Source organism: Copadichromis virginalis, linkage group LG1, assembly GCF_057382275.1.
Source record: "Copadichromis virginalis isolate Kocher_CV1m ecotype Utaka linkage group LG1, C_Virginalis_male_GT1.1, whole genome shotgun sequence".
Taxonomy (NCBI): Eukaryota; Metazoa; Chordata; class Actinopteri; order Cichliformes; family Cichlidae; genus Copadichromis; species Copadichromis virginalis.
Window position 1 is genome coordinate 20,612,346 of NC_140618.1, and position 27,871 is coordinate 20,640,216.

Below are 27,871 nucleotides of genomic sequence, written 5' to 3' on the forward strand. Positions count from 1 at the left end.
AACGTCCTCATTTGTGAACAGCAGTGAGAACTAACAGTCTCATGAAATATTACAGACTCTGACACTTCATTTCATCCTCCCAAGGACGTGGATATCCACTTGAACACAAGTGGAACACTTCACAAAATCATTGTCAGTGAACACAGTCCAGACCCATCACTTGGAGAAAACATTTGATATACGTAAAACACAAGAGGCCTATCTGTTAGGAGGCTCAAATGAAAATTGAGGGACCATTTTGCTTTCAAAATGACAGCAACTTGTCTTCTCAGTTCAATACAGTATTGTTAAAAAAAAAAAAAAAGTTGTAGGGAAGCCCAGGAGTGCCCCAACTTCTTTGGAAAATGTTGCAAGTAATAAATTCAATATCAGCACTTACTTTCACCTTATGCTAACGTTAAACACAGGGATGCTAAAGCAGTAGAATTTCAACATTAACTACAGAGGGGTTTTACAATTACCTTTACAGTAGGGAAGCCCTGCTGAGTGCGGTCCTTCACGGATCCTCTGCTGCCTTCAGTCAGATAGCGGGCTCTGTGTTGGGTCTCAGGCTGGACGAGGATCTTCAACTCTTTCCCCTCACTCTTTTGTGGGAACTGCATCGAGAGAGTTCCTCCTTTCTGAATAGTAGTCTGAGGTTCATCAGAACTGCAGCAAAGACCAATTTGACAGAGACACGAGCAGATGATCTCTAATTCTAACGTTTTCATGTAGCCTATGATGGATTAAAAAGTCTTCAACTTAATCCATGCAAGTGTTTGCAGCAATGTTAGGTTCAGAACCCCAGTTTAAATAAAAAGAACCCTAACAGTATTATATATCTGTATGCAATTGGCTGGGGTTTGCTGCAGTACATAGCTCTCAGTCACAACAGTGAAACTGCTCTGAAGTTGCCATGGCGCTCTAAGCAATGCAGAGTTCAGAGGGTGTCCATCAACCAAACATTTTCTATCCCCAGCTCCTAAAACGTTCAGCCTTATCTGTTTATTTAATCTGCTCTGCTTATCCTAGGTCTTTGAGAAGGGCTCTGTGATTCACTGTGGCTGACCATTGTTTGTACTTCAGTATCCTGCCCCTCCCTCCCCTCTGATCTAACCGCTCTCCTTCAGTCAAAGTGTGGTGGGAAATTTAGAGCCAGATCAGTTTGGTAAAGATTTCCATCTGTCGGTGTGTGCCAACGTATCATTTCGTGATACTACCTCCTTCTACAATAACGATGAGGGCTGAGCAAAATTATTAAAACGGGTCTTTAAAGTTATAGTCAGAGAAAGGCTGAGTACCCAAGTAACTACTAAAGGGCTGGTGCAACTATCAAAGGAAACTATTAAATGAACAAAAAGCTAGCTAACAAGTGAGTCAACAATGTCCTAAATCAATGTGTTTTCTTTACTTACTGATAATGTAACATCATTTATTTCAAAATCAATTCTATTTATATAGTGCCAAATCACAATAACAGTTGCCTCAAGGTGCTACAATAGTACAGAAAAAACAGAAAACCCCAACAATGATATGACCCCCATGAGCAATCGCTTTGGCAACAGTGGGAAGGAAAACCTCCCTTTAATCAGGAAGAAACCACTGGAAATATTTTTGACAACTCCATGAAATGTCGAGAGGCATGTGACAAATTTCTGGTGATCATAATACAAAAAGTACAAACCTTCCTTTATGTCCTCCCTTGCTGTCAGGGCCTAGCTGCGACAGGACAAAGTGTGGGCCTTTGGCACTGTCTGCATCAAACACATCCATGCTGCCCTCCCCTGCTGGCGCCGTCTTAGGGCCAGGCCTTTGACGGGGGGTACGTTTGCGGGACTTCCGTGGCACCTCTGTGTTGTCATTGTAAGACAGCGTGCTCGTCACACTGAAGTTGGACAGAGATTCATCCATCCAGATGCTGTTACTTTGCTCTGTATCCTGGGTCCCATCATCTTGGCAGGACATTTGGCTGTCATCAAACAAATCTTCTGGAGGTGGCGAGATGTTCAGTACGGTGCGACGCTTTGATGGAGTCAGTGGGTGATGCAGTGGGCCTTCCTGGGTTGTTACACCTTTTCCTCCTGCTAGCTCGCCGCTGCCCCTGCCGTTACCATTTCCACGTTCTGCTCCAGCAGCCTCTGGTACCACTTTGGTACTCCTGGTGTCGTCTGGATCAACATTACTGTCTTTAACTGGTTTCTGGTCATTGGTTAGATTACTGGAATGCATGGTGGAGCTGGAAGAGGTGGAAAAAGCACTGCGAGGGCCTTCCATGGTCAGAGAAGAGGCATCTACAGTGCAAATAATTAGATAGTTAATACAGGCATCTCAACTAATGTTGGCTAGTAGTCCCAATTTTACAGCAAAATAGTTTTTTTCTCTGTTTCAATTTTTTTGTTGCTGATTTTATTACATTTTTTTTATATGTTGTCATCCAAAAAAGAAACTGTGTTGTTACTAGATCTTACATATAAATGTGCATCTGATTCTGATGAAGTTATAAATGTGGAGTATTTGTAGCACAGTGGAGGTGTTATGTCAAGAAGACTAAAAACGAAGACAAAGGTTGAGCAGGCCACTATATTTTATTTCAATGTACTGTAATCAACTTCAAAAACAACAGAAATTCATTATTGCTAGCATTTTGTGCATGCTCAAATAAAAATCTCGACAATAATAATATTGTACAATATGAGGCATGCCAATTATGGGAACTTTTCGTTTATTTATATCTTGCTTTCTATCAGTGTTCATTTTGGGGACTGAGCGTAGCCGCTGAGACAAAATAAACAAGCTTCTGACCTAGGAAGCAGAGAACTGCAGACCATTTTCTGCATATAAAATGCAGACACTCCCTGCTTCATAGGGAACTTCCTGGAATATAAAAATGAGACAGCAAATAAGCAATAAAAGCTGAACAGTAAAAAAACGTATTCAGATTTTATTAAAAAGAAGAGAAAAAAAGAAATCAATAGAACAGGGAAATTTGTTTGGCAAAAATCATGTTGCTTCAACATGCTTATATACACTGATCAGCCATAACATTGAAACCACCAACATAACAAGGAATACAGTGGTAAATGTGAGGGGAGTGGGACACATTAGGCAGAAAGTTCTTGGAGCAGACGTGTTAGAAGTGAAAGAAATGGGCAAGCACAAGGAACTGAGTGATTTAATGCAGTGGCCATCCTGTCCCATGTCTCTGGTACAATGTGCACATAAGCAGGATCGTGAGTCCTGTTGACGGTTGGGTGCGTGCACCTCTTTCACCTGGTAGCAGCAGGACGCACTATGGAAAAACGGCAAGCCACCAGAGGCAGTGTGACACTCCAGAGAATATTAGCTCCTAACAATCTTGTGTATTGTTACGTTGAAGCATGTCACCTTTCGAGACACTCCAGCAGACCATGCAAATGCATTCACTGTATTTCAGCTTCCACCAGGAGAATTGACACTGCAAATGTGCTCTGGAATGGTTTGAGAAGCATAAACAGATCAAGGTGTGGCCTGAAAATTTCCCACATCGCAATCTCAGTGAGGAAGGATATGAAAGAAAGAAAAAAAATAGCGTGATCTACAGATCACGACAACGAAGGCTCTGCTGCTGACATCTTGGTGCCTGGAGGACACCTTTAGAGGTTTTGCAGAGCTATCGTATTTGGCAAGCGGTTTTAATGTTGTGGCTGGTTGGTGCACACTGTTATTTCAAAAATATTCAAAAGAGTTTAAAATGAACTATATAAAGAGTGTGGGGAAAGGATGGTTAAATGGTATGGCGTTATTTTTGTGCCACTATTCTGAGCGCACGTATAAAAAAAAATTGAGCACACCTAAAAAAAAAGTTTGCAGGTGCAAGTGTTGTATTTTGAGAAGAAATTTATTTTGAGCAAAGAAAAGCTGAATTTGAGTGAACAAAATTCATTCCTGCGTGCAAAAAATGTATTTCAGTGTTTGCTATTATCCATACACACACACACACAAAAGCAGCCCCTCAGTTTTTGCATTTGCGCTCGCTCGCAACGTGTTCCTCGCGCTCTCAACATTTCTGCCCGTGCGCGCTCAACTCTTTCTCTACACCGTTATATTTGTGCCACAAAACCAGCCAATCACAGACTTGGATGCAAAAAAATCTGATTGGCTGTTCTGGTCTCCAATCAGCTCGAAATGACAAAATGCAATATCCCAGAATCCATTTCGTCCAAAACTCAAACGAGGCAGTGGCGGAGGAACACAGAGTGGCGGAGTTTGAAATATTACTCTTTCTGGGTCACAAAATAAACTTTTAAGATATTTTCATGCGTGAATGTTGCTGTGTAAACTTCAAATACCTGCTCGATTCATCAAGACATCACATATTTGCATAAGTGCTCTAACATTTTCGGAGATGCCTGTTACCCACCAGCTGACCGCATAGCTGGACTGGCCATTGGGCATCCCGGGCATTTGCCCGGTGGGCCGATGATGATTTTTCATTTTTATGTTTGTTTGTTTTTGTAACGGTATAAACAATGAAAGGTGGTGGATTGGCCAATTGGTCATGATCAACTCTGGGCTGGACCAATTACAATACATCCGTATGGAGAGGAAAAGGAACGCGATTTGTTCTGGACTTCAGCAAGAATGAAAAAAAAGACAAAGCTGGAGTTATTCTGTCTTTACGTTGCACAGCTGCCTCTTCTCCCCTCATTCTCTCTCCCTCCCTCTCCTGTTGCTACGTCAATCATGAAACTGATCAATGATCAGCTGATCGTCTCTCTTGTTTGTATATCTCCCACTTTGCGCCAGAAACAGGAAACCAGTGGATGTTGCGCTAAACAACAACAGCAGCACGTTCAAGCTTGATAAGCTGTTGTTAGAATTTATTTAAAATTAATTTCTAGTATCAGCTGATGTTTGCTGGAGCCACAGCTGTATAAGCTGCTGCTCATGATATCGGTTTGGAAACATGAAGGTGATACAAATCATACATATATACCAACAAGACAGTGTACGTCACTGTCACAACAGCGTTTGTTTTAGTTCAAAGGCTTTATGGTTTTTCCTATAATACCTGGTGGTGTAGTTGGTGATTTTTTTGTCAGTTCAGCCTTATATATTACGTTTAACCCGAGTGACCACCCGGTCAGCTGGTGGGTAACAGGCATCTCCGAAAACGTTAGAGCAGTTATGCAAATATGTGATGTCTTGATGAATCGAGCAGGTATTTGAAGTTTACACAGCAACATTCTCGCATGAAAATATCGTAAAAGTTTATTTTGTGACCCAGAAAGAGTAATATTTCAAAATCCGCCACTCTGTGTTCCTCCGCCACTGCCTCGTTTGAGTTTTGGACGAAATGGATTCTGGGATATTGCATTTTGTCATTTCGAGCTGATTGGAGACCAGAACAGCCAATCAGATTTTTTTGCATCCAAGTCTGTGATTGGCTGGTTTTGTGTCACAAATATAACTGTGTAGAGAAAGAGTTGAGCGCGCACGGGCAGAAATGTTGAGAGTGTGAGCAATACGTTGTGAGCGAGCGCAAATGCAAAAACTGAGAGAGAGGGGCTGCTATTGTGTGTGTGTGTGTGGATAATAGCAAACACTGAAATACATTTTTTGCACGCAGCAATGAATTTTGTTCACTCAAATTCAGCTTTTCTTCGCTCAAAATAAATTTCTCCTCAAAATACAACACTTGCACCTGCAAACTTTTTTTTACATGCGCTCAGTTTTTTTTTTTACATGCGCTCAGAATAGTGGCACAAAAATAATGCCATAAAATGGCAGATTATAAACAAACAGTTACACTGGTCTTGACATTGTTGACGTTTGGATGAATCATTGGTTTACAAGAAAAAAAACGGTTGGAAGAAAAAAAGAGCGCATAAAACGCATGAAGATAGTGTCATTTTGAGCAAGTATCATGAGACAAAAACACATATGATCAGAAACCACAATACAGAATTGCCAACAAACAAATGAGAGCAAATGATTAATACTTCAAACAACAAATTTTTTCTCCAAACAACCAGGAAAACATCAAAACTATGGCTGTTTCTCGCAGGACATCATGCACAAATTGCTTGATAGTAGTCCCCCATATTGGACGTGAGACAACTACATGTCGCGCTGGGGGTCGGGGTTGTATTCTTTGACTGGCTGGTGAGGTGAAATCAGTCAGAAAGAGGCTGCTTCACCAAAAACCTCTTTGTGATTGCATTGTTCACTATCAGATAGCAGTGGCTGCCTGTAGCTTGCATGGACGATGCCGACTTGTCTTCAGATGCTTGCTAACTACTCAAGTGAAATTTATTTGCATAGCCCTGTTCAGACACCAGAATGCTTTACAGAGGGACATTTAAAACTTTTAAACATATCACCTTATGACACGTGTACAGTCGATCCTAGGAATGTAAAGGCAATAATCAGAAGTTAAAAAACAAACAAACAAACTTCACAGATGTCTTCCTACTTTTATCTGGCACAATAAAGTCTACTACAGATGTAACAGGCAGGCATTTGCAGTGACAAACTGTAGGAAAACTTGAAAAAGTGTAACGACAATGGAAAACGTTCTTTCTAAGCAAAAAGCTTTACCCTGGCACTGGAGCCAAAACATTTCAAAAGGTACAAGTTTTACTTTGAATGCAAAAGGTCTCCATGTCTGGTTGGTTTTGCACTTTTCAGAGTTTCACTACCGCTTGTAGAACAGCCAGTGAGTGTCTGTGAAAAATTTTTAGTCTGTTCCATGCAAACTTTAGGCGACCATGGCAATCTGTCACCAACCAAAGCAATTGCAAGGTGGTTTATGCCAATTAGTCAAGGAACCCCAAAATCTCACAAGTGATGGGAATAGACCACGGGATGTTTAGCTGGTCTCTAGGCCTGTGTGACTGGGATCTTATTCACTTGACCTAATATTGTCACATGTCCAAAATGGTAAACAATTTAATGTCAAATGGTTAGCAGTCATGTGACTGCAAAACATCAATAGGTACGAATCTATCAATGAATTATTTGGTCTACATCAGTGGTGGGGAACTCCAGACCTCAAGGGCCGGTGTCATGCAGGTTTTAGATGTGTCCCTGATCCGACACAGCTGAGTTAAATGGCTTGAAGTTCTCCAGAGCTCTGGTACTGAACCAATCATTGGATTCAGGATGATATCTAAATATCTACCAGGAGTGGGGAACTCCAGGCCTTGAGGCCCAGAGTTGCCCACCCCTGCTCTACATGAATTGCTTGTGGAAGCAGTGACCTGTGACTGGTATTAAAAAAAAAAAATCAAAAGTAGGCAGGACAGGAAAATATTTATAAAAACCAAAAAAGGGGGTAAAAAGCCTGGGTCAGGCAATGAATAGAACCTACCATAAAGTCTGTATCATAGCAGTCTGTACTGTCAAAGTCCCATGCATGCAAAAGTGGCTGACTTGATTTTGGAGTCTGGAGCTCCTGGACTGAGCCCACCTTGCTTGCATTATTACCCCTAAGTGTTCATCTCTCCTCGAATAACTACTAAAACAGTCACTTAAAAGTCTCAGGTCAGCTGAAACATTTGAATAACTTCAAATATCAAGTGAACATAGAACACCAAGTTAAAACATCAAAAGATAAATTAGAAAAAATAAAATAAAATCAGTGACACAGCACTTTTTGCTGTTTCTTTGTTTTTAGAAGCACATGCTGAGATTTTTAATTAATCTCTAGAATCTTTGCAAAACTCTCATGTGTTAATTTCCACCGTGAAACCATAAACCCAACTGCAACAATGGCGGGTAAAAGATATGCTTATCTTCACACATTCAACAATCTGTGGCTCACCCTCCAATCCGGATCTAAATCTGGAGCTCTCAACAAGCTAACAGTCCTCAAAAAAAATGGGCAACTTTTACTTGTGTAGGAAATAGAGCTGGGCGATAGAACGATAACGATATGTATTGCGAAATAACTTTTCCTCAATAGAAAAGTTAAACTATTGCGATAGGCCTCATCTCTCTTGTCCTCTTTAAAAAAAAAAAAAGAAAAAAAAAGAACAACAGCCAATCCAAATTAAGTAGCGCAGCAATCACAGCCGCAGCGTCACGTCACGTGACTTGTTACCCGCACATGTGTATTTGTTTGGGAAGCAGCCAGTGGTAATGGAGGAAATGAGTGTGCCAACTAGAGAAAAATCAACCGAGCGTGACCGAAGGTTACCGAAGAAAAAAATGATGATGGTTCCAACGCCGGAGAGATTGTCGAGCGGAAGAGCCATAGAAGTTCCGTAGTGTGAAGGTATTTCGGCTATTTCAAGTCTGACAAAAAAAACAGAGTAGCGCGCACTGTAAATTGTGCCGAAAGCAAGTCTGGAAATACAATAAAGCGGTGCATGCGCAATCTCTGACTGAACGCGCTAATTCGTCATTCGGCTTTTGTCAGACTAAAGTCACTGTTAAAACTGTTTGAAAAGCTATACAACAAGGAGAGATTGAGAATTTCCTTTTAGTTCTCAGTTTATTTGATATTGACAGTTAGTCAATTTTGTTTGTTCTTCTGTAAAACAAACTAAGATTTATTTTTAGAATTAATATTTTGTTTGTAAGTGGAACTGACAATTTAGTCTGTTTCGCTTGTTCTATTCTGAAACTTAAACGCTTTAGCGGCTGCTTTTGTGTAGTTTGCAATATTTGCCTTTATTTATCTGAAAAGGTCTCATGTTCCTTAAGTACATCTACCCTGTTGAACTTATTATGGGAAATAAATATTTAAATCAAAACAAGCTGCTGATTATTTCACATTTTACTTGTGAGTAACGGCACATTTAAATCTTACAAATATAGTTATTTGGCTTATATCGTGATAGATATCTTTATCGCCTGAAATGAAAAAAACATATCGTGATATGAAAAAATCTTATATCGCCCAGCTCTAGTATGAAATAGTCATTAGCTGTTCATTTATACTGGACTTCCGTGTTGGTCTATTAAGAAGATTTTCTTCTGTAAATAATAGCTCCACCTTGGAACTGCAGAATGGTCAACAAGGTGATTACAGCCATTCAAAGCTTCTTAATTCTCTGGAAAAAAAGGCTAAGAAAAAAAAAATGGGTAAGTAGATTTAGTCTGTGGGGTAATGAATAACAGGCCTTTGCCGGGGCCTCATATTCTTATGGTCTACAATTGTTCTACTTTGCAGTTTAATTACCATTATGCACTAATATCATTGTCTTAAAACATGTGCATAAACCATATTTCTAAACTGTTGCTACAAGAGACCACAACATATAGTACATAGCAATGTGAATACAGGCAGCTAGCTATGTTCAGCTGCCATTAACTTCCCTCACCAGCCTTTTATTACTGTTTGTTTTGTTTTTTTTCCTTCACGTGAGAATCACAGAGGAGCACGATGGTTGCCTGACTGGCTTTCTTGCCACATGCAGGTGTTTGTTTGCCTGAAGGTACAGACTATAACATGAGTTGTACTTTTTTCAGGGTGGGGCATGATCAGTCCTGCTTGCAGAGGAGAAATAAGGATAAGAGAAGCAGGATCCTACCTGATGCTAGAGAAGCTGAAGGGAGAGGCCCTGCCTCTCCGCCGCTCTTTTGACTCATGACTTTTGGGCTTTGCTGAGTGGATGAAGGCAACTGCAGCTCTCTGGGAAGAAGGTCATACACTGACTCTGTTGTGAAAGGAGGGGGGAACCAATAAAAGCGACAGTAAGGTGACAGATTTACAGGATCTCAACAGCTTTTGTTGAGCACCATCAAATGTGTCAGCTCCATGACCGAGTTGTAAACGGGAAACCTGAAAGTGATTAAACCTTTTTGGTTTTGGCTCATACGTTCTTCTGAAATTATATAATTACACAGCAATGTCATATCACCACTCTTACACAGTCATAAGAACCACCATGACCTTCTTGGCAATGACTCCAACACAATGACACACAAATACCCATGATACAAAGCTAGGGCTATTGGAACAATGCACTGGAACATATTTCACCATCAGTTCTGATGCCAAACGCGTCTTCACCTTTTCACTAAAGCCAAAGCCTGTCACAGGCTGCAAGTATGAATAGTCATGCCACACCTTTCACCCAATTTGCTGACAGACTAAAAATTCAAGGGGAATTCAAAGCTATATAATGTGACTGACATTAGATGGAAATGTATGTAAAGAATCTTTGCATATCAGAAAAGCAGCATCATGGTTTTTAAAAGATTTACAAATTTATCTCGTATCTTCTGTAAAACTACTGATGTCACAACAGACAGATAAAAATAGCATAGCTGCAGCCAATGCAAAGATATTATCTAATTTACCACATTCTTCTTGCTTGTTAAAGCCTGGCGGCTGCATTAGCTATAATGCAACATGCTACTAACAGTCCAGCCAGAGATTCAGGTGTGTTCTGTTATACTACAGAAGGCACTAATGTTGCCTCGGGCTAATGGCTGTAAACAGAGATGATAGGTCGCCACAGGGGTCATGGAAGTTCACTCTCTTTTAACACCTCTCCCTTTTTCAACAAGCAACTTGTAGTGTTTAAATGACCTCATTTGAGGTAATTTAGCACATTTCTTACTGACACAGGAGCCTTTATCCACCATGTTTTCACATATAAGCAACAGCACTCCAACACTGTATTATAACATGAAAAAAATGATGCCATCGTTGAAGTTCATCATTAAAGTTGCTGCAAAATATGAATAATAATAAAAATCAATACAGGCAAGAAAATAAAAAAGAAATTGGAAAGACATCTAACGTGTCAACTAAAGATGAAAAGAAAAAATAAAAACAAGTGAGAAAATACCAAGAAATTAGTTTGTGATGATGACATCCATCGAGGATGAAATGATGCCCATTTTCACTCAAGACTATGTGTGAAATATCTGGAACTTTTAAAAATTTCTCTAAAAGTATGTTTCATAAAGGTGGGAGGTAAATTAAGCCATCATTACTTTCAATATAAATTTGTTTATATTTCCGAGACAGCAGGACTTTGATTATTCGTGCTCACAGTCTGAGGCAGTTCATTTGTTTGCAGCACACAAACAAATTCAGGTCAGAAAATTTGTGAGTGAAACTTTTGTACGCACAGTTTAAGCACAGATTTGTTTGTATGCACTTTATGCATACACCCATTGCCCCCTACTATACAGCATCCAAAACTGAAAGCTGCATATTTTTTCTCAGAGGACAGTCGGTAGAATCATATATCTGAACTAGTTAGTCAAGACTCGGAGTACACTTTTGGGAAAAGCCAGCAACTTAAGACATATCAAATGCTGTAGCATGCAAAATAAATAGCAGATCTCATTACAGACCAAAAACAGGGTCATACAAAGCCTTTTCTCTCCTCTCTGTGCCCCCTTCTGGGGCAACAGGACATGGAGAAGGGAGAAAGCCTTGGGTCAACAGCATGACAACACTTTTACTAGCAGCCTGATTCATCATCCAAATATTATGGTATGAACTTAGAGCGGCCATTACAGTCGCCTGACTCTCTTCTCTGCCAACTGCCAGCTTTAATTACTTGCAGCTGAGTCCCAGGGTTTGGTGTGTATATCAGATACGTAACCCTCCCATTGTTACCACTCGCTGTGTACAAAAGACAAACCTGGGACATACTGAAACCAGCCCATGCCTCTTCATTCCCAAAGCCCTCCAGCCTCTTACAGCTCGGTTTAGAAGAGCAGGGAATGCTGGTTCCCAGAAAGAGGCTTAAAAGTGGAGCCAACAAACTCCTAACTCCCAGTGAACCACACATACACAGAGGATTCTAGTGTGGTTTTCCTGGGGTTAAAAAAAAAATTATTTTTTTTTTTGGCTCCGTTCTCCAAACAAAATCAGAGACACACATGCATGCACACAAACATATCCCACCGCTGCCACAAAAACACTTTCCCTGCCCGTGCATTTACACTTTTAACTTCTTGGGCCTCACTGACTGCACATGCAGCAACATGTGCTCTCAGTGAGCAGCCCTTCCAGTAAACAGATTGCCAACCACACAGACAGAAAATATGTACTCTTCTCTCACAGCAGTAGTGTCGAATCACTGGCTGCCCTGTTCAAAGTGTTTCCACAGTCCCTTGGACTTTTTTAGAGGGCTGAATGAAAATTCTTATTTTGCTGCATGTTTGTTTCCTGACGCACAGACAGAGTGCAGTTCTTTATTTACACGTGACAAAACACTGTCCCTTTCACTCTGAAGATTTAAAAAAAATAATAAAGCCTTGCTAACTGGGCAATAAACTGTACGGACTCACACACACCACGTGATGTTTTGATTTCACCTTAAGACTACAGCGATGTTGTGCAGTCCGCTGACCACAGAGCAAAACCTCTCATTTTCTGTGACAATCATAACAACCAGAATAATTCACACTGACACATGTGGTTAGTTTTGATCAGTAGCACTCATGCTAACAATGCACTGAAATATGTGTGTATAAAAACTGAACTGACTCACAGCTAAACTAACAAACCACACACACACTCACAATCTGAGTTTCACATCAGGAATTCTGCACAGATCATACTCATCATGTCTTGTGATATGTTTATGTGGCAAATAGTGCAGACTTAAGATGAAAAAAAGAAGAAAGAACTCACCATGTGAATGGTAGGACTTACAATCCCATTCATTTCCCTCACATTCCTCCTGCTTGCTCTTACTAGCCCTGGCACCTTGGGCGTGGCACTGGTTTTTTAGCCGAGTGACTGATTTAACTCACTTCTGTCCCCCTCCTCCACTCCACCTACACTCTCCCCGTCTTGTTTACTGTGCTCCAGACCCTTTGCTGCAGTGCATCCTGCTCAACAGGTTAGTGGTATTGTCATGTGGAATCCTGTCATGCAGAAACCGAGCAGTAGTGCAACCTACTTGCTGAAAAATTTCAGGCTGCAAAGACTTTGTGGGATTTCACAAAATGCAATGAGGAGCACAAGCTTAATCGACGGGCAACTGCAGCAAACCATCTACAGCAACCCTGAAATGTTTACAACCGACCTACATGTAGGCTACCAGGGACTCCATAGCAACAGAGATCGAGAGACAACTCTTTTGAGTGTTTGTCTCGCTTCTGAGCCAACATGGAGAAATTAGAAAATAAGCAGTATTATTAAGGCATAAATGAATACAGGTTTATACCTGAGCAATGAAGTTCGAACATATATAAATAAAAATCGGTATGTGGCTTCAGTTTATAACATCGTACTAAAATCTCACTCCATGTTATTTTTACCACCCCCTACTAACAGCTAACAGCAATGACCTAGTTTTATACTTACACTGGACATTTTAAAGAAGCTAAAATAGGCAACATGGTTAACGCTAAAGCTACCCAGAGCTTAGAGCCAGTCAAAGTCAGCAGTCTCGGTATGAACAGTGAAAGAATCAAAGCAGTTACACAGAACAGACTATATGCAAGTTAGTAGTAACTTGCATATTTTGTGATCTGCTGCATTTGTTTTTATTTGAAAAAAATAAAAAAATATGTCAGGCAAACCTTGGTGTACCACAAATCCTTTACAAAAGGTAATTATTTGTACCTCGTGGTGACTTTTTCTTCAAACCAGCACTAGTAATCTTCAACATGTTATCACACATTGGCTCATATTTCAAAACTGAGAATTATGTTTTTATATTTATGTTATCATTGAAGGCTAAGATTAGGGGGGGGGAACTCAGTTTAACAGCAACACAAAGCACAGGATCAAAAGGCAAATACCAAAGACTTGACCCCAAAAGCCTCTTGGCAAGTTGAACAAAACTTGTCACAAACCTGTGCACAATATGAATATAACATGTCGGCATATGTATGCAGGAATGATGCACGAGTAGACAAGTGCACGCGCATAAGTGAAATGATTTTGCACGGTTTCCTTCTGCAGTAATTACATGGGAAAAGTCACATGAGCCCAAAATACCACCACCAACAAGATACAGCACATACGTATGAGCCAGATGCAAAACCAGATGCACTACGTATACATGACCATATACGCAGTGCATCTGTCACACTGCATACAGGTGACTGGTATTACATAACCCAAAAATCAAAGTTGTAATTTAAACAAATTCTGCTGCACCTAGCTACATTTACATTGGCATAACAAATTAAGTCGTTAAATAAAATTTTTTTGCCTTTTTTTATTTTAATGGTTGTGGCCCATAGAAAGGAATGTTGTGTTACAATCGCTTCTGCCCTGTTTTCATTAACCTCTCTGACAAGCCCACCATTTTTCTCCTGTCATGATCCTGATGCTGTGAAGGCATGTCCGGACAATGCATTTTGACAGGCTGCCACCACCACTTACTTGTGTAGAGCATAAGCCAATGTGTTCATACTCTTCAATGCTACAATGTATTTGTCCATAAACTTCTCAGAACTCTTGGTTACTGCCACGTATTTAAAAATAAAAAATACAGTGAAGGTAGTACTTGGCTAATTGAGTAATCCCGAATATGACAACCACCCACCCAGTATTAAACCACTTTCCCACGAATAGTAGGACATACTGTTTTATTAATTACATCACTAGTGGGAAAAAAATGCATATTTTCTAATTTATTTAATTTTTGCCAGAATATGAAATCAAATATCCTACTAATAAAGAGTAATGATACATATTTAAAACACATAATCTGGAGGGAACAAAGATGTAGATAACAAGTTCAGATGGGGGAAAAAAGTCTAAATTTAAGTAGTAAAAACAGAGTCTTCTATAACATTATTAAGTTATTATCAAACAAAATAACTTTCATTCTGACAACACACTGTCACTTATTTCTTAAATAATTGCATCACACATGATGACTACAAAACTGTTGAAACAAAGCTTACTGTGATTGATTTTCAACCTACTGCACAATAGCAGGCAGTGTTGGTATTATATTGTATTGGTATTAACCACATATTGCATTTGGGAAAAGAAAAAAAAAACACAACACCATCATCATTGTGTTTGGCAGTTTACCTGATGAAGAAACTCAGAAGACTTACCAAAGCACAAGAAGAAACTATTTGTGAAACCACAGTTGTTTCATGTGTGTTTTATGGAGTAATACTAAGCTACAGTCCTGTGAAAAACCAAATACACCCTCACTGCTTCCATAGGAATTTAGATGCTAAGTAGTAGCCAGGTGCTGACAATCAAATGCACTTGGTTAACTGATCATCAGAAACTGTGAGCACCTTTTTTAAAGCACAAGTTGTAGCAGGTTTTAGGTCTGGAGCATTCAGATGTGTGTTAACGAAATTGGGGGGGGGGGGGGGACAAGAAAGGATGTTAGCAATGATCTTAGAGAAGCAATTGTTACTGCCGTTAAATCTGGGAAGGGAGGTTTCCAAATAATTTAGGCCATTTTTCTCCAAGTTGACCACAAGTGGAAAACATTCTTTGAACACATGAAACTGAAGAGGAGCTTTTTGGCCATAATGCACAGCTCCATGTTTGGTGAAAAACAAACAATATATCAGAACAAACACCTCATACCAACTGTCAAGCACGGTGGTGGAGGCTGATGATTTGGGCTTGGCAGAACTTGCAGTCAACCACAAACTCTTCTGTATACTAAAGTATTCTAGAGTTAAATGTGAGGCAGAAAACGGGTTATGCAACAGGACAATGATCCCATGCACAGCAGCAAATCTGCAACAGAATGACAGAAAATGGAAATAATCAATGTGGTCCATCCAAAGTCCAGACCTGAACCACAACAAAATACTGTGCCAGGACCTGACAAGGACCGGGGAAAACGAAAGTAAACAAACCTCAACGAATTTAAGTTGCAAAAATAAGTGCGCCAAAATTCAGACATAGTGACATGAAAGACTGGCAATCTTCCAGAAAATGATTGCTTTATGTTATTGTTGCTAAAGGTGGATCTTAAAGCTACGGAATCACAAGGTGCACTAAGTTTTTCACAAAGCTGCATAATACGTGTAAAGTGCGAAGTGTACAGTGACATATGTAAAAACGCTTTCACACTTACCTGAGTTTGCATGAGAATACATGGAACATAAACCAACTTTTCTCACTTTAACGGTAACTATTTTGTGCCCATCTAACTCTTAAAAAACACTGTTTTTACCCAAATACTTAAAAAGACAAAGTTTCATCTTTCCTCTCAATAGAAATGTAAATTCCCCAACTTTTGTTTCAGGGTATATTGGAAAAGTTGGCCTAAAAAGGAAAAACAATCCGAGTACAAATTTAGAATGTGTGTTTTTAATTAGATGCATCTGAAATAAACAATGTATTCACTTGAGTTATGTCAACATTTTCTATTTTGACCATCACCTCGTCCTTGTCACGTTTTTGAAAAGAAAAAAAAAATCTTACAGACTGTTCTTTCCACACAGCGATCTAACAACGTAAAAGTCAGTGAAGCCTTGGAGCGGGTCAAGTTATTTGTGTCACACCAGGTTCAGCATTTGTGGCATGTAGCCCTTTTATCCCAGCTAATCCTGAAGCAACCAGGAACAACTTCCATGCGTCATCAAAAAAAAAAATGCCCGCTGAGACTCTATGAGGGCCAAACCACACATCCACAAGTCATCTTTGAAAGCAAGGTAGGTCAATTATCATATTTATTATCTAAACAGTACCACAATGGAGTCTGTTTTACTGTCAGCAGATACTACTGGAAAAGAAAATAGTGACAATCTGACTGAATTTAATGCTCTTAAACCCATCTACCTTTAGCTCTGTGCTTACCAGTGGCCCCAAAAGACAAAATGGTCATTCAACTTAACCTGAAAGCTTGACTTCAAAAAGCAGTGGAATTCAAACTATTTGCAGTGGACGGCTTACACAAAGGCTGGCAAATACAGCATGGTCAGCTTTGAAAGCAAGGCTGTCACAATATAAGATTCTTACCATTGTGTTTGCCACATTTAACCTAAACCTTGTCACACCTTGTTTTTAAACAAGTCAATTATAGAATGTGAGATTAGGGATTCTGATAACCTTGCAACCTTGGTTGCAGTAATGTCATATGAATCTATAAATATTTACATGATCAGGGACAACCGACACAACATATCTATGTCTGTGTAGATGCCTCACAGTTGGGACAGTGTGGGTGAATTTCAATTCTAACCAAATGTGCAAATATTAACCATTACTTTGTGCAGTGTCACTGAGACCAGCCTGCACAGCCTGTGATTGGTCGGCAGACTCAAAGACACCATGACTTTGCTGAAAGGCCTGTTACACTGGCCTAGAGACCGGTCAACAACCTCATGGCAACGCATAATCCTTGCGACCTCCAGCAACCACTAAATGAGTGAAATTCAGATTTTACTCACGTATGTGGTGGTCATCGAGGATGTTTAAATTTTCTGAAAAACTTGGAGCGTTATCTATTGAAGGAAAACAAAAAGACTCTTAAAAAGATTAATCTTCAATACCAGTGCATCATCATGATGGCGCCACTTGAGAGCCAAACAGACACACTGTGGCAATTTTACACATAAAACGTGTATATTTACATCTACTAATACATGCACACGTTTTGATTGTCCTGCGTTTCCAAATAAATAAGTAAATGTTTTCAACAAAGCAGTCCAGAATCTTTTCTTACTGACGGCATGTAGAATTTACATTATATGGACAAAATCAGGGTACCACATGCAGATTACATCAACAGAATACCTTTCTGTTTGTGTTAATGTCAGAGGAGGTTTGGAGCTCTGCAGTTATTAAGTGAGCCGAACGCTGGTGGTTTTTATGCACCATGGGCCTTACGACCAGGAGACCTCACTCTTAACTTTAGTGGTTTACCACTTGGTGGCCGAGTTGCCATGGTTTGCAATCACTTACATTGTGGTTCATCGTGGACTACCTACGAGGGAATAGATTTCACAAACTGACTTATTTCAATGGTGGCATCCTATTTCAGTACCATGCTCAAATTCAGTGTGCTCTTTAGAACAGCCCATTCGCTCATAAAAGTTTACAAAGGCAGATTACATTGCTGAGTACTCGATTTTACATATCACATATGCACCCCTTTGCAACCTAAGTGTGTGGCCCATGTGCCATCACCTGAATTAAAATACTAAAAGTGCAAACACTAGCCGAGAAAATGCTGGAAATGAAATTTTATTCATATTCTTTATGAGCCGGCTGTAACATACGAAGTAAACTTATCAGAGAGTGATGGTATATACTCCTGTAGAAACTGCATGTCTGTATATCAACCTCTTTTTTTTCACCCTTCAAAAAAAAAAAAGAAAAACGTGTTTTATCTGCAATGTCGCAGAAAATAATTACTTTAAAAAAAAAGAAGAAAAAAAAAGATCAAACCATAAAATTTCCAGCGAATTCATGTCTAACTGCTGATGAGAAGTTTTCCAAGTCCCCATTTCCAGTGAATCAGAACACACACACACACACACACACACACACACGATGTGGTAAAACAGGGATTTCTGACGATGTATGAAACTATACATTTTTAGACATAAGTTGTAAGGGCCGCCGTTTTCTTTGGAAATATTTATTACACGGCGTGCTGCGGGGAAAAGCCTGTTCTAACGCTTTAGTCTAAGGTTTATTTTTTAGCACCTGACGGCTCTTTTTTGCTTCTCATCCGTAAATAATCTGCTCTTTCACGCGATTCAGTTTATTTTGAAAAGTCTCAACAGGATCTTGAGCTTTGTTGTGAAAGGTTTATTTGGAAAATAAACAAGCGGACACGCGATGGTTTTACCGTCATTGTTGCTAACGACAACGCATAAAAACAGGCACTTGTCCATCTGTAGTGTGGTTATATTAAATGTAAGAGAAAGAGAGAACTTTAAGAAATTAATACAGTGACCATCAAAACGATGAAAAAATATTACCGTAAACAGTTTATTTTGCGACACCACAAAACAAACGTTAGCGTAAAATGAAACAATAGACGTTTTTATATCGTCATCCGATATAAATCGTTATATCAAACAGCCCTACAAGGGTGTTTAAAAAAAAGGGGGGGGGGGGGGGGACAGCACCCTAGCTTCTTAGACTGGAACAGTCACTATCAGCAAGACCTTCCGAGTCTTTTTAATATAATACTATCCTGGACTACCCTGAGACTTTTTAATGCAACAACTCATTTCATAATTAATATAAAGTATGTATGCACATCATAAAATCAGCATCTGTGAGCAAATGATGGAGATAATGATTCAAAGATGCGAATAAATCTCCATTAGCCACTGCACGTCAGTATATAACATTACGCAAAAATAGCTTGTAGTATCACAAAGGTCTAGTTTTGGAAACTCTGTGGGCTGATTTCTGATGAAAGCTGTTGACTCTAATGATAAGAAGGGGGAAATAAACATTTAAAAAAAAAAATCTGGCACTGAGACAACATTTAAAGTTCACTGGGAAGGTCTTGAGGTGCACTAAATCTACACTGAAAAAGTCCAGAATGTAGGACTAGCTCCTAATACCAATGTTTTTCAGAACAATAACTGCTTTGAATTCTTATCCTTGTGTTGTAGATTTTACTTCTTTGTAATATTTTCAAGATTTCTATTGACAAACTGTTGTGAGACAGCCTGTAGACTAAGCCTATAACTTTACCACTTATATAGGAAGATTTACTTCCGAATAAGGATTGAGAATGAGTTGTCAGGCAAAAGTCACAACAGAATGGCAAAGACTAATCAAACTCCTCTATCGCAAAATGCAGTTTGCTCTGGCAGGGTTTAGGCCACTAACTGAAAAACAAAAACAAGGGGTGATATTGGAATATTGGAACTTGTGTTCAAATTTGAAGTCTGCATGTTAGTGTAGTTGTCTGGACATGCAAAGATTGGCACCCAACAACAGCTTTTGATCTAGAAGCCCTCTTTATGTAATTTCTGTTGACACCTAAGGCAAAAATTCCTCCCAAATAGCATGCTTACTACTCTGCCCCACGTGCTCAAACAGGTTTACGTCAGACTGCACACTTAAGTCTGCACCTTCACTCACTGAAGAGGAGAAAAAAGATGCAGACTCATATTTCTGTTGCTCATTGTTCAAGCAAGCTGTGGCTTGTTGATATGGTGAGAAATGAACAGTTTTTTTCTTCTAATGAACTGGTATTTGACTCATCAAAAAACAAAGAAACAAAACAAAACAAAAAAACTGTGCCAAACTAATAAATGAACCTGACCTTTGATTTAACAAGAAACTATGGCAGGGCACCTCAAGGTTAAAAAGACCATAATGCAATCAAGCAGATAAGCAGTGACTTAAATAGCTACCGAATGTTTTGAAAAAAAATGCAGTTAGCAGCCTTGTGACCAGATGTCACGCTCTAGATATTTAAGATTTGATGTTATCATAAAAAACTGACACGATTAATGATTATCCAACCTAAGTACAGGTTTATTTTGCATCAGGCAACGTCTATACAATACCATCATTATACTTTTATAATCAGATTTAGTTTAAAAAAACTCAATAAAAGGTAAAGCACATCTTTAACTCTTTGAATTTTGTGGAACAATGTGGGGTTTAAAGCTGAGGGCAAAATTGCTGCGGTAAACCAGACAAAATAAAAATAATGCCAAAGTTTAAAAAATGTTTTCAATGTCAGAGTACAAAAGGAAAAACTGTTTGGTAAGGTCACACAGGTCTGGAGACCCATCAGTGTCTAGGGAAAAATGTGTATGCCCCAACCAGTAAGCAAGGGTTTCCTGAAGACTGGTAACAGTTTCACCTAGCAACAAACGACAAAGAGGTTGCTACATCAAAAACCTCCTTCTGATTGCTTTGATTGACAGCACATTGCAGACAAAGTCAATGCACTACAGCAAACACTTGCTAACTAACCACTAAGTGGTAGTGAAACTTGAAAAAGTGTGACCAAACCAAAGACAGATTTTTCCCTTGTGGTCTTTAGGCCTGCGAGACTGGGACTATAGCAATTGATTTCACAGCAGGCGTTCACAACTGGTGGTTGCCAGGCAGGAGAAGGGGGGGAAAAGCTGATACTTTTGGTCAGGGTTCTTGTCTAATGCAAACAGTGTTATCAGAGGGTGAAGACGAGTCTCCGTGCAGATGTTTGCATGCACTCCAACTTGTTGTGTTTGTGCAGACGCTACTTTAAACCCTGCGCATGCATCTGTGTGGCGTAAAAGGTATATTCTTGGCTTCGCTGGACTGAATGTGGGCCAAGTGAGAGTGCACAACAACAAGAACAAGCAAGGATACAATCAATGACAGGATACAGGGGGACATCAATGCTCCAGTTCATTCCAGCACAAATTACCTGCCGGTCTGCTGGGGAAGCCAGATGACTCAGGATACTCAGGATACTGGCATACCACAACTGCTGGCTTGCGAGGTGGATCACTTGAGCACTTTGTGACAAAGAATTCGTCATTACTGAATGTTATGAAATACCTTTTTGTGTGAGGAAACTCAGATCTGTGACAAAATGTGTCAAACGTAAGAGGGAGAAAAAAAATCCCTTACAGGCTTAACAAACCTACAACAGGATTTTGAAGCTAGATGACAGCAGCTATTCTGTACCTGCCGGGGAGGGGAAAAAAGAAAGAAAAAAAGCTATAAAAAGCTAAGAGAATATATCATATGTTCATAACCAAGTAACGTTTCTTCTACTTGAACTGGCTTGCAGACCTTAACACAGCCTCAGATTCACCTTTCATTTCATTTTGTGCCAGGATATTAACAAACGGCTACAGATGTGATTAAACTGACTCAGCACTGAAGGAAAATTGCCTTAGCTCTGGCTCTGGATCTGCAGGAAAATAAAACCATGGATGCAGTTCAAAGTCTCAAAAGAGAGCCACATGTGCAGTCTCAATCAAGCCCAAACAGCATGAAGGACAAAAGGGGGGGGGGGAAGGTGGCAATTTCAATTTGATGTATTTATGCAGCTTTGGTTAAAATGTAGAAATCCATAGGGGCTTAGAACAACACAAGATACTACTATGTACTGTGTGAAACTGCCTGAAAGAAAAAGCCCAACCCTAAATATACGTGCCAGCAACCATGTGTGAACACATACATGAAGTTAGTCAACAGGTCCTTTGTGCATGTTATCATGTTTCAATAGCACTACGTTTAATGTCTCACTGCCAACTGGTATTGCATTAGATGAAAACTGATGGAATGATATATGCTAAATACAGCTAACTAATAAAAGCATCATTCACTTAACCAACATGGTGCAGTAACAGTGGTCAGAACAACAACGCAGCAAGACGACTGCTGCAGGACAATCAAACCACTTTGGAGAGCGATCCTTAAAGACCATTTCAATCCACAGCTCTCTGGCACTGTCTCAATAAAAACGGAATATGATAAGCTCCACGGAGAAGGGGTTTGTTGTAAGGTTAGTATATCGGATTACCCAAAGTACGTGTTCGGGTTTCTGATTTCAGCATACATTTAAAACACCATACTCTAAAGTAAACACGTTTTGGGTTGCTATTTGTCTAACAATTAGACAATAAAGTCTTATCATTTTATTATTTGTTAATTATTGTAAACTGACCACTATGTATTTATACACAAACACAGACTGGCTTGATAGGAACTTGCATGTACATTTGCTTTTATTTAGAAATAACAGGAAAGAAAGAAAAATAAATGAATAAATGTGTGAATTCAATTTAACAGCCTCTTACTTTGAACCAGAATATAACACACACTGCGCTTACAGCCTAGTTATGAGTTTCTGACACCTTAAACTGCCGCATGTCACCTGCCAATGGAAACAGTGCGGCAAGCCAAGATTCACCGCACTCAATATTTAATGTCTTAGTTCAGAATCATCTTCCTTGGGCCAGAAACGCAAGGGCAGGCTGTAAGATGTCACAGGTGCTTTGGGCTTTTCACAGAATAGTGTTGAGAAATATTCTCCAAGATCTGTGCAAGCAGAAGCGTTCAGGCGCTATGCTCGAGTCCTATTCCTGTTATTTTGCATTGGAAATCCTGAACTGCGGTAAACCAGACAGTACTGTGGACAGGACTCTTTGAAACATGGTAACGGACACAAAATTAAGTGGGGCAAATACAATGCAATGCTCCGCTTCGTAACCCACTACTGTATTTTTTTCTCAGAGCTATCCTGCTGCACAGCAACACCTGTCTGGCAGATAATCTCCTTGCTGAGAGCAACAATTCATGAACACAATTAACCTGCTCACCTAAAATAGGCCAAGGAGACAAAGAATCTTTACTTGATTACTTATTAAAGGCCAGTTTCTGGCAGAACGGAAAAACTTTAAAAGACGCGTATAATACTTTATAAGTTCCGTGATTTCGGCAACTTCATTACACGTCGTAAAATCTATAAAGGTGCGCGCAAAGCTGTCGAATTGCAGTTTCAAAAACGAACACTTTTCAATGTCTACAAAAGGTATTTGTAACTTTGGGAACACACATTTTTTTATATATGTATGACACAAATGTGATACTAGTGCTAATTATTACAAACGTGCTCGTTTTTGTAAAATATTTCTCTTTTTTTTTTTAAGCATTAAATCTCAACACGGCTTTTGTGTTCACTGCAATACAACAAAGGAGATTTTGGAGATCTATACGTATAGCAAAAAGTAGTTCAATAGTTGACCTCAACAATCTCTCTCTCTCACACACACACACACACACACACACACACACACACACACACACACACACACACACACACACACACACACACACAAGAAGACACTTTAGTATAAACTTCAAGTGCTCTGATTGGTTAAAAAGCTCATATATTGATTTTCCGCAGCCAAAACAAAGTCACCAGTGTGCAGTAAATACCAGAAGAGGCGATATTTTGACCGGACACTGATTAGACTTTTTATTGAAGTTTGGTTAGTGTTAATGATTGATCAAAGAGATTTCAAAGAAGGTAAGTGAGAACACTTGGGCCGCATTTAGATGTGAGTAATCTGAATTACTTTATGGCTTTTTAGGAGCAGTGAATGAGCTCATTAACAGTTAACCCTGAAGATGAATGCATCGAGCACTGGCATTTGTGATTTATGTTACAATAGGAGATTGTATTTTACTTGAAGATGATCATAAAAACTAAATGTTCTCCATCTCCCCTAACTCTTAAACAGCTCACTACTCCAGACAAAACAGATCTCAACTTTAATAATAGTGTTACATTTCTTCTATTTTAAAAGCAAGACTACAGCTACTTTGGTAGTATGTGCAGAAAGTAACAGTTGCACAGCCATGTCATGTTTAAACAGAGACACTGGGGGATAGAAGACCGAACATGCCATTAGTCCAGATGCCCGTCTGTCTGCATTCCACTTTCGCTAGTCGACTCTGATCTACTTCTTCCTTAGATTAGTCAAGTTGCCAGCTGCATGTAGCTTTGTTCATAACAATTAATATCATAAAACACTTCCAGGCCACAAAAGACAAACAAAAACCACCACTAGCTCTGTCAACATGGCTGGGCCTCAGAGAGAGTATAACTACAGGAGTAGTAATTTTGTGGGGCGAGGAGCCATAATGGAGCTTCAATGGCCTTCAGTCAAAATAAATGTTAAGGTCCTTTGAGACAGAGTCAGTCTGGACATTATACAGCAGGCCCGATATAGAAAACAGTTATGATAGGCACTTATAAATGGCAGAGGAAGAGGGGTATGAGCGAAAAGTGAAGAGATTTTACCAGTAAGCAGTTTGTAGACATTCCCCATTTCACAGGACTCATTGCACGCAATGCAAATTGTGCTCACAAAGCTGTGTTGAATATTGTAAAGCTGAGGAGGAAATCCATGTCATGTAATCAACATATTGCTGGTATGGTGTCATGTGTGATCTTATTATGACACCAGGCAAACTTGACACACAAATATATATCTACAAGGGCGACGGTTTAAAGTACGTCGAACAGGTCTGGGTTGATGTTAAAAAAGATGAAGATTGTGAGTTACCTTACTGTGCGTTTCACCGTGTTCACAATGAGCTTAAGTTCCCAAGACCACTGACTCATGAGTTTATTTACATCTCCAAATACAGGAGTTTATTAGAGTCCACAGATGGCGACGTGTCTGCGTCAGAAACATTCAGAGTAAAGCGCCAACTCTTAATGCACTGCTCTTTTTCAGACGGTTCCCCTCTATGATATTGTTTCTTTCGTCATCAGATCTCAACGAGCTTTCAAGGGAGTCAAATATTTCTAAGAGCATGCCGCTAAGTTTGCTTAACACAGCAGAGTCAATATTAATAGAGTGCTATTTAAGCCCAGGTTTATACACAGTGCAACCAGCAAGGTAATGATTGACCAGGCTTTGGTCGTGTCAATAGAAAAAAAAAAAAGAGAGAGAAAAAAACTATGTCGAGATCTGAGGGTCGTACAATTGTTAACTGGGATAGATAGTGCAGAACCCATAACATTCTTCAACTTAATGTGAAACTGGTGGAGAGACATTTTATTACATGCATTAACTTACATTCCATCAGTAAAAGATAGCAAACAGTCTTGTCTTGAGTGCTATTGTTTATTGGATTTACTTTACATTCTCTGTCGCAACAGCAAGCTAAAAATATGTTCCTCATCATGTTTTGCTGTTTAATGCAGCTTTTCTATTGTTTTAAATGGCATTTATTTTCTTACTCATCTTGCTCTATCTTGGGGACAGCTCTTTGTGACCACTTGTGTGAGAAAGGCATTTTACAGACGAGCATTACCTATTTATAAAAAAAATAAAAAATAAAAATAAAAAAAACAGCAAAAAATTCTGATCGACAGTATATTTTATTTCTGGGCTGGGGTACGACTTAAGCTGATGTGAAGGAGTTAAAAGATAACTGGGGCTTTCTTTCCAAAAAAAAAAAATCAACTGTGGAAGAGTGGGCCTTATCAGGACCATACCCAACACAGTGAAACCCAGCTTCTCCACTAAACAGACCATGGTGTCGACACACAATTGTGCGATTAACAGGTTTAAAAACAAGTTACCACTGGCCTTAATCTCAAAGGAGTTTTAGCTGATTTATGTGGTGCATAAGAGTTCACGGTCTAGAGTTAGGAGTAAAAAGTTAAATTATATAATTGACAGCAAAAACAAATTGTTATCTTATTATCCTTGAGCATTACTGGGAATGATCAATGCCGCTTACAAAAGCATTGAAGTTGCTTTTACTGTAATATTTTTACTATATTTATTATCACTTTTCTCTTATGTCACAGAAGAAATTGTTTAAAAATTAGTATTTAGAGCAGTTTGAACTTTGCCACATAGCGAAATTGGTATGTCCCGGATCTGGCCCACACAATGTGCTTACACATGGTCCACATACCGCAAAGAATGATGGGACTTTGGTGACCCAGATCTGGTTTGCCAGAGGTGGCCCACACATGGGCCAGCCTAAGGCCAGTTGCAGACACACTGGTGGTCCTGTGCTGGCCAATGTGTGGACTACCTCTGGCAAACCTGATCTGGGCCACCAAAGGGCCGTCATTCTTTGCAGTATGTGGGCCATGTGTAAGTTGTGTGCAGCCACGGGCCAGTTGTAGACTCACTGCTGGCCCATAACAGTTTCAGCTATGGCCCCAGATGTCAGCCGAATGCGAACCTTAATCAAGCCAAATAATAACAACATGTGCCAGAACATGCAAAACAGTGCAAAAGTAACATAACTCTGTTCAGACAGTGAATGGACTGATTCTTACATAGCGCTTTTCTCATGTCCTGGATTACTCAAAATGCTTTATACAACATGCCACATTTACACACTTTCTCTAAACTCAGTGCTTCCTAACTACATTCACACTCTTGACATGCAGACTGGAGGAGTCAGGGATTGAACCACTAACCTTTCGCTCAGTAGGTGGTAAACATGAGTAAACCGTCACTAGGTTTTGGATAAAGTGTACACTCAATAACCTGCATTTGAAATGTTGGCTACCATAGCAGTATAGTATTGCAACATGGCATTTGGGTCTTTTAACTAAAATAGGAAAACAGGAACATAAATAGTGCCATCATTGCCAGACCTGGCCCACATCTGGTTGACATACACCCTGCCATGACACCAATCAGTCAGAAGTGCCAGCTTGATGCCAGATCCAGGCCAGACCTGTTTTCTATGGGCCTGGGCCACATAAACCAAACCACAATCGAGCCGGATGTGGCATGCCATCACATAGGCAGTACCACCTATGCCAGGCCTGGCCCATATCTGGATGACATACGTCATATCATGCCAGAAGTCAGCCAGCAGTACCGGCTTGGTACAAGATCCAGGCCAGACCTCCTTGCTATGTGGGTTATTGGTTCACAGCAATTACTTGACCATGTGGTGACCTTCATGTTAAACTTTAGTACTGTTTAATATGAGCAGCCAGTGCAACACATATTTGGTAAAATAAAAGCAATACTGGGTTAAACTTGTTTACTACATTAATGGACTCCTGAATCTAGGAAAGCAGCTGATGAAAAAGATGTTAATATTCTGGTAAATATGCTAGGGCAGGGAGAAAAGGCAGAGAAGGTCTTCATTGCTGCACATTTCCAGTGATTGAGCCAGCGAAATGATATAACACAATTTGTGAGCATCCATTTGGGTAATAGTTTCAAAGTTTGACACAAACCAAAACCACAGCATGACAATTTGAAATAACAAGAGGAAGCATTTCACAATTCTGGACAGAGGTTGCAATGGAAGTGCGACATTCTAAAACAACCTAAATGCTTCAACTTTTCAACTTTTTCTCTCCAACTTATTGCAAATTGCAAAACGTTTCTACAGAAAGATGATAAATATACTTTCAGGCAATGTGTCATTATTGCATGTTATCTTGAGTCATGATCGTTTCTCTTCATGATCAGCCGCAGTAAAGTTGAGCGTTGAATTCTGCACCACGACCTTCATGTTTATTTAAGAACATGTTTTTCAGTCTAAGATCATTGTAAAAGCAGCGTT

General features: G+C 39.6%; 1 protein-coding gene across 7 annotated transcripts in view; it reads right to left on the minus strand.

The window, feature by feature from the left end:
- The window catches only part of nfat5b (nuclear factor of activated T cells 5b), a 42,815-nt gene that overhangs the window by 13,602 nt on the left and 1,342 nt on the right, over window positions 1-27,871 (minus strand). For 2 of the 7 annotated variants that reach the window (XM_085453871.1, XM_085453859.1), the window contains exons 2-4: window positions 9,498-9,623; window positions 1,664-2,270; window positions 462-648 (exon numbers count right to left, since the gene is read on the minus strand). In XM_085453871.1, coding sequence (XP_085309997.1) covers window positions 462-648; window positions 1,664-2,270; window positions 9,498-9,623 — 920 coding nt within the window. Of the gene's footprint in view, window positions 1-461; window positions 649-1,663; window positions 3,754-9,497; window positions 9,624-12,568; window positions 14,379-27,871 lie in introns of those variants that run through there. The other 5 variants (XM_085453886.1, XM_085453878.1, XM_085453894.1 and 2 more) reach the window with 4 other exon arrangements.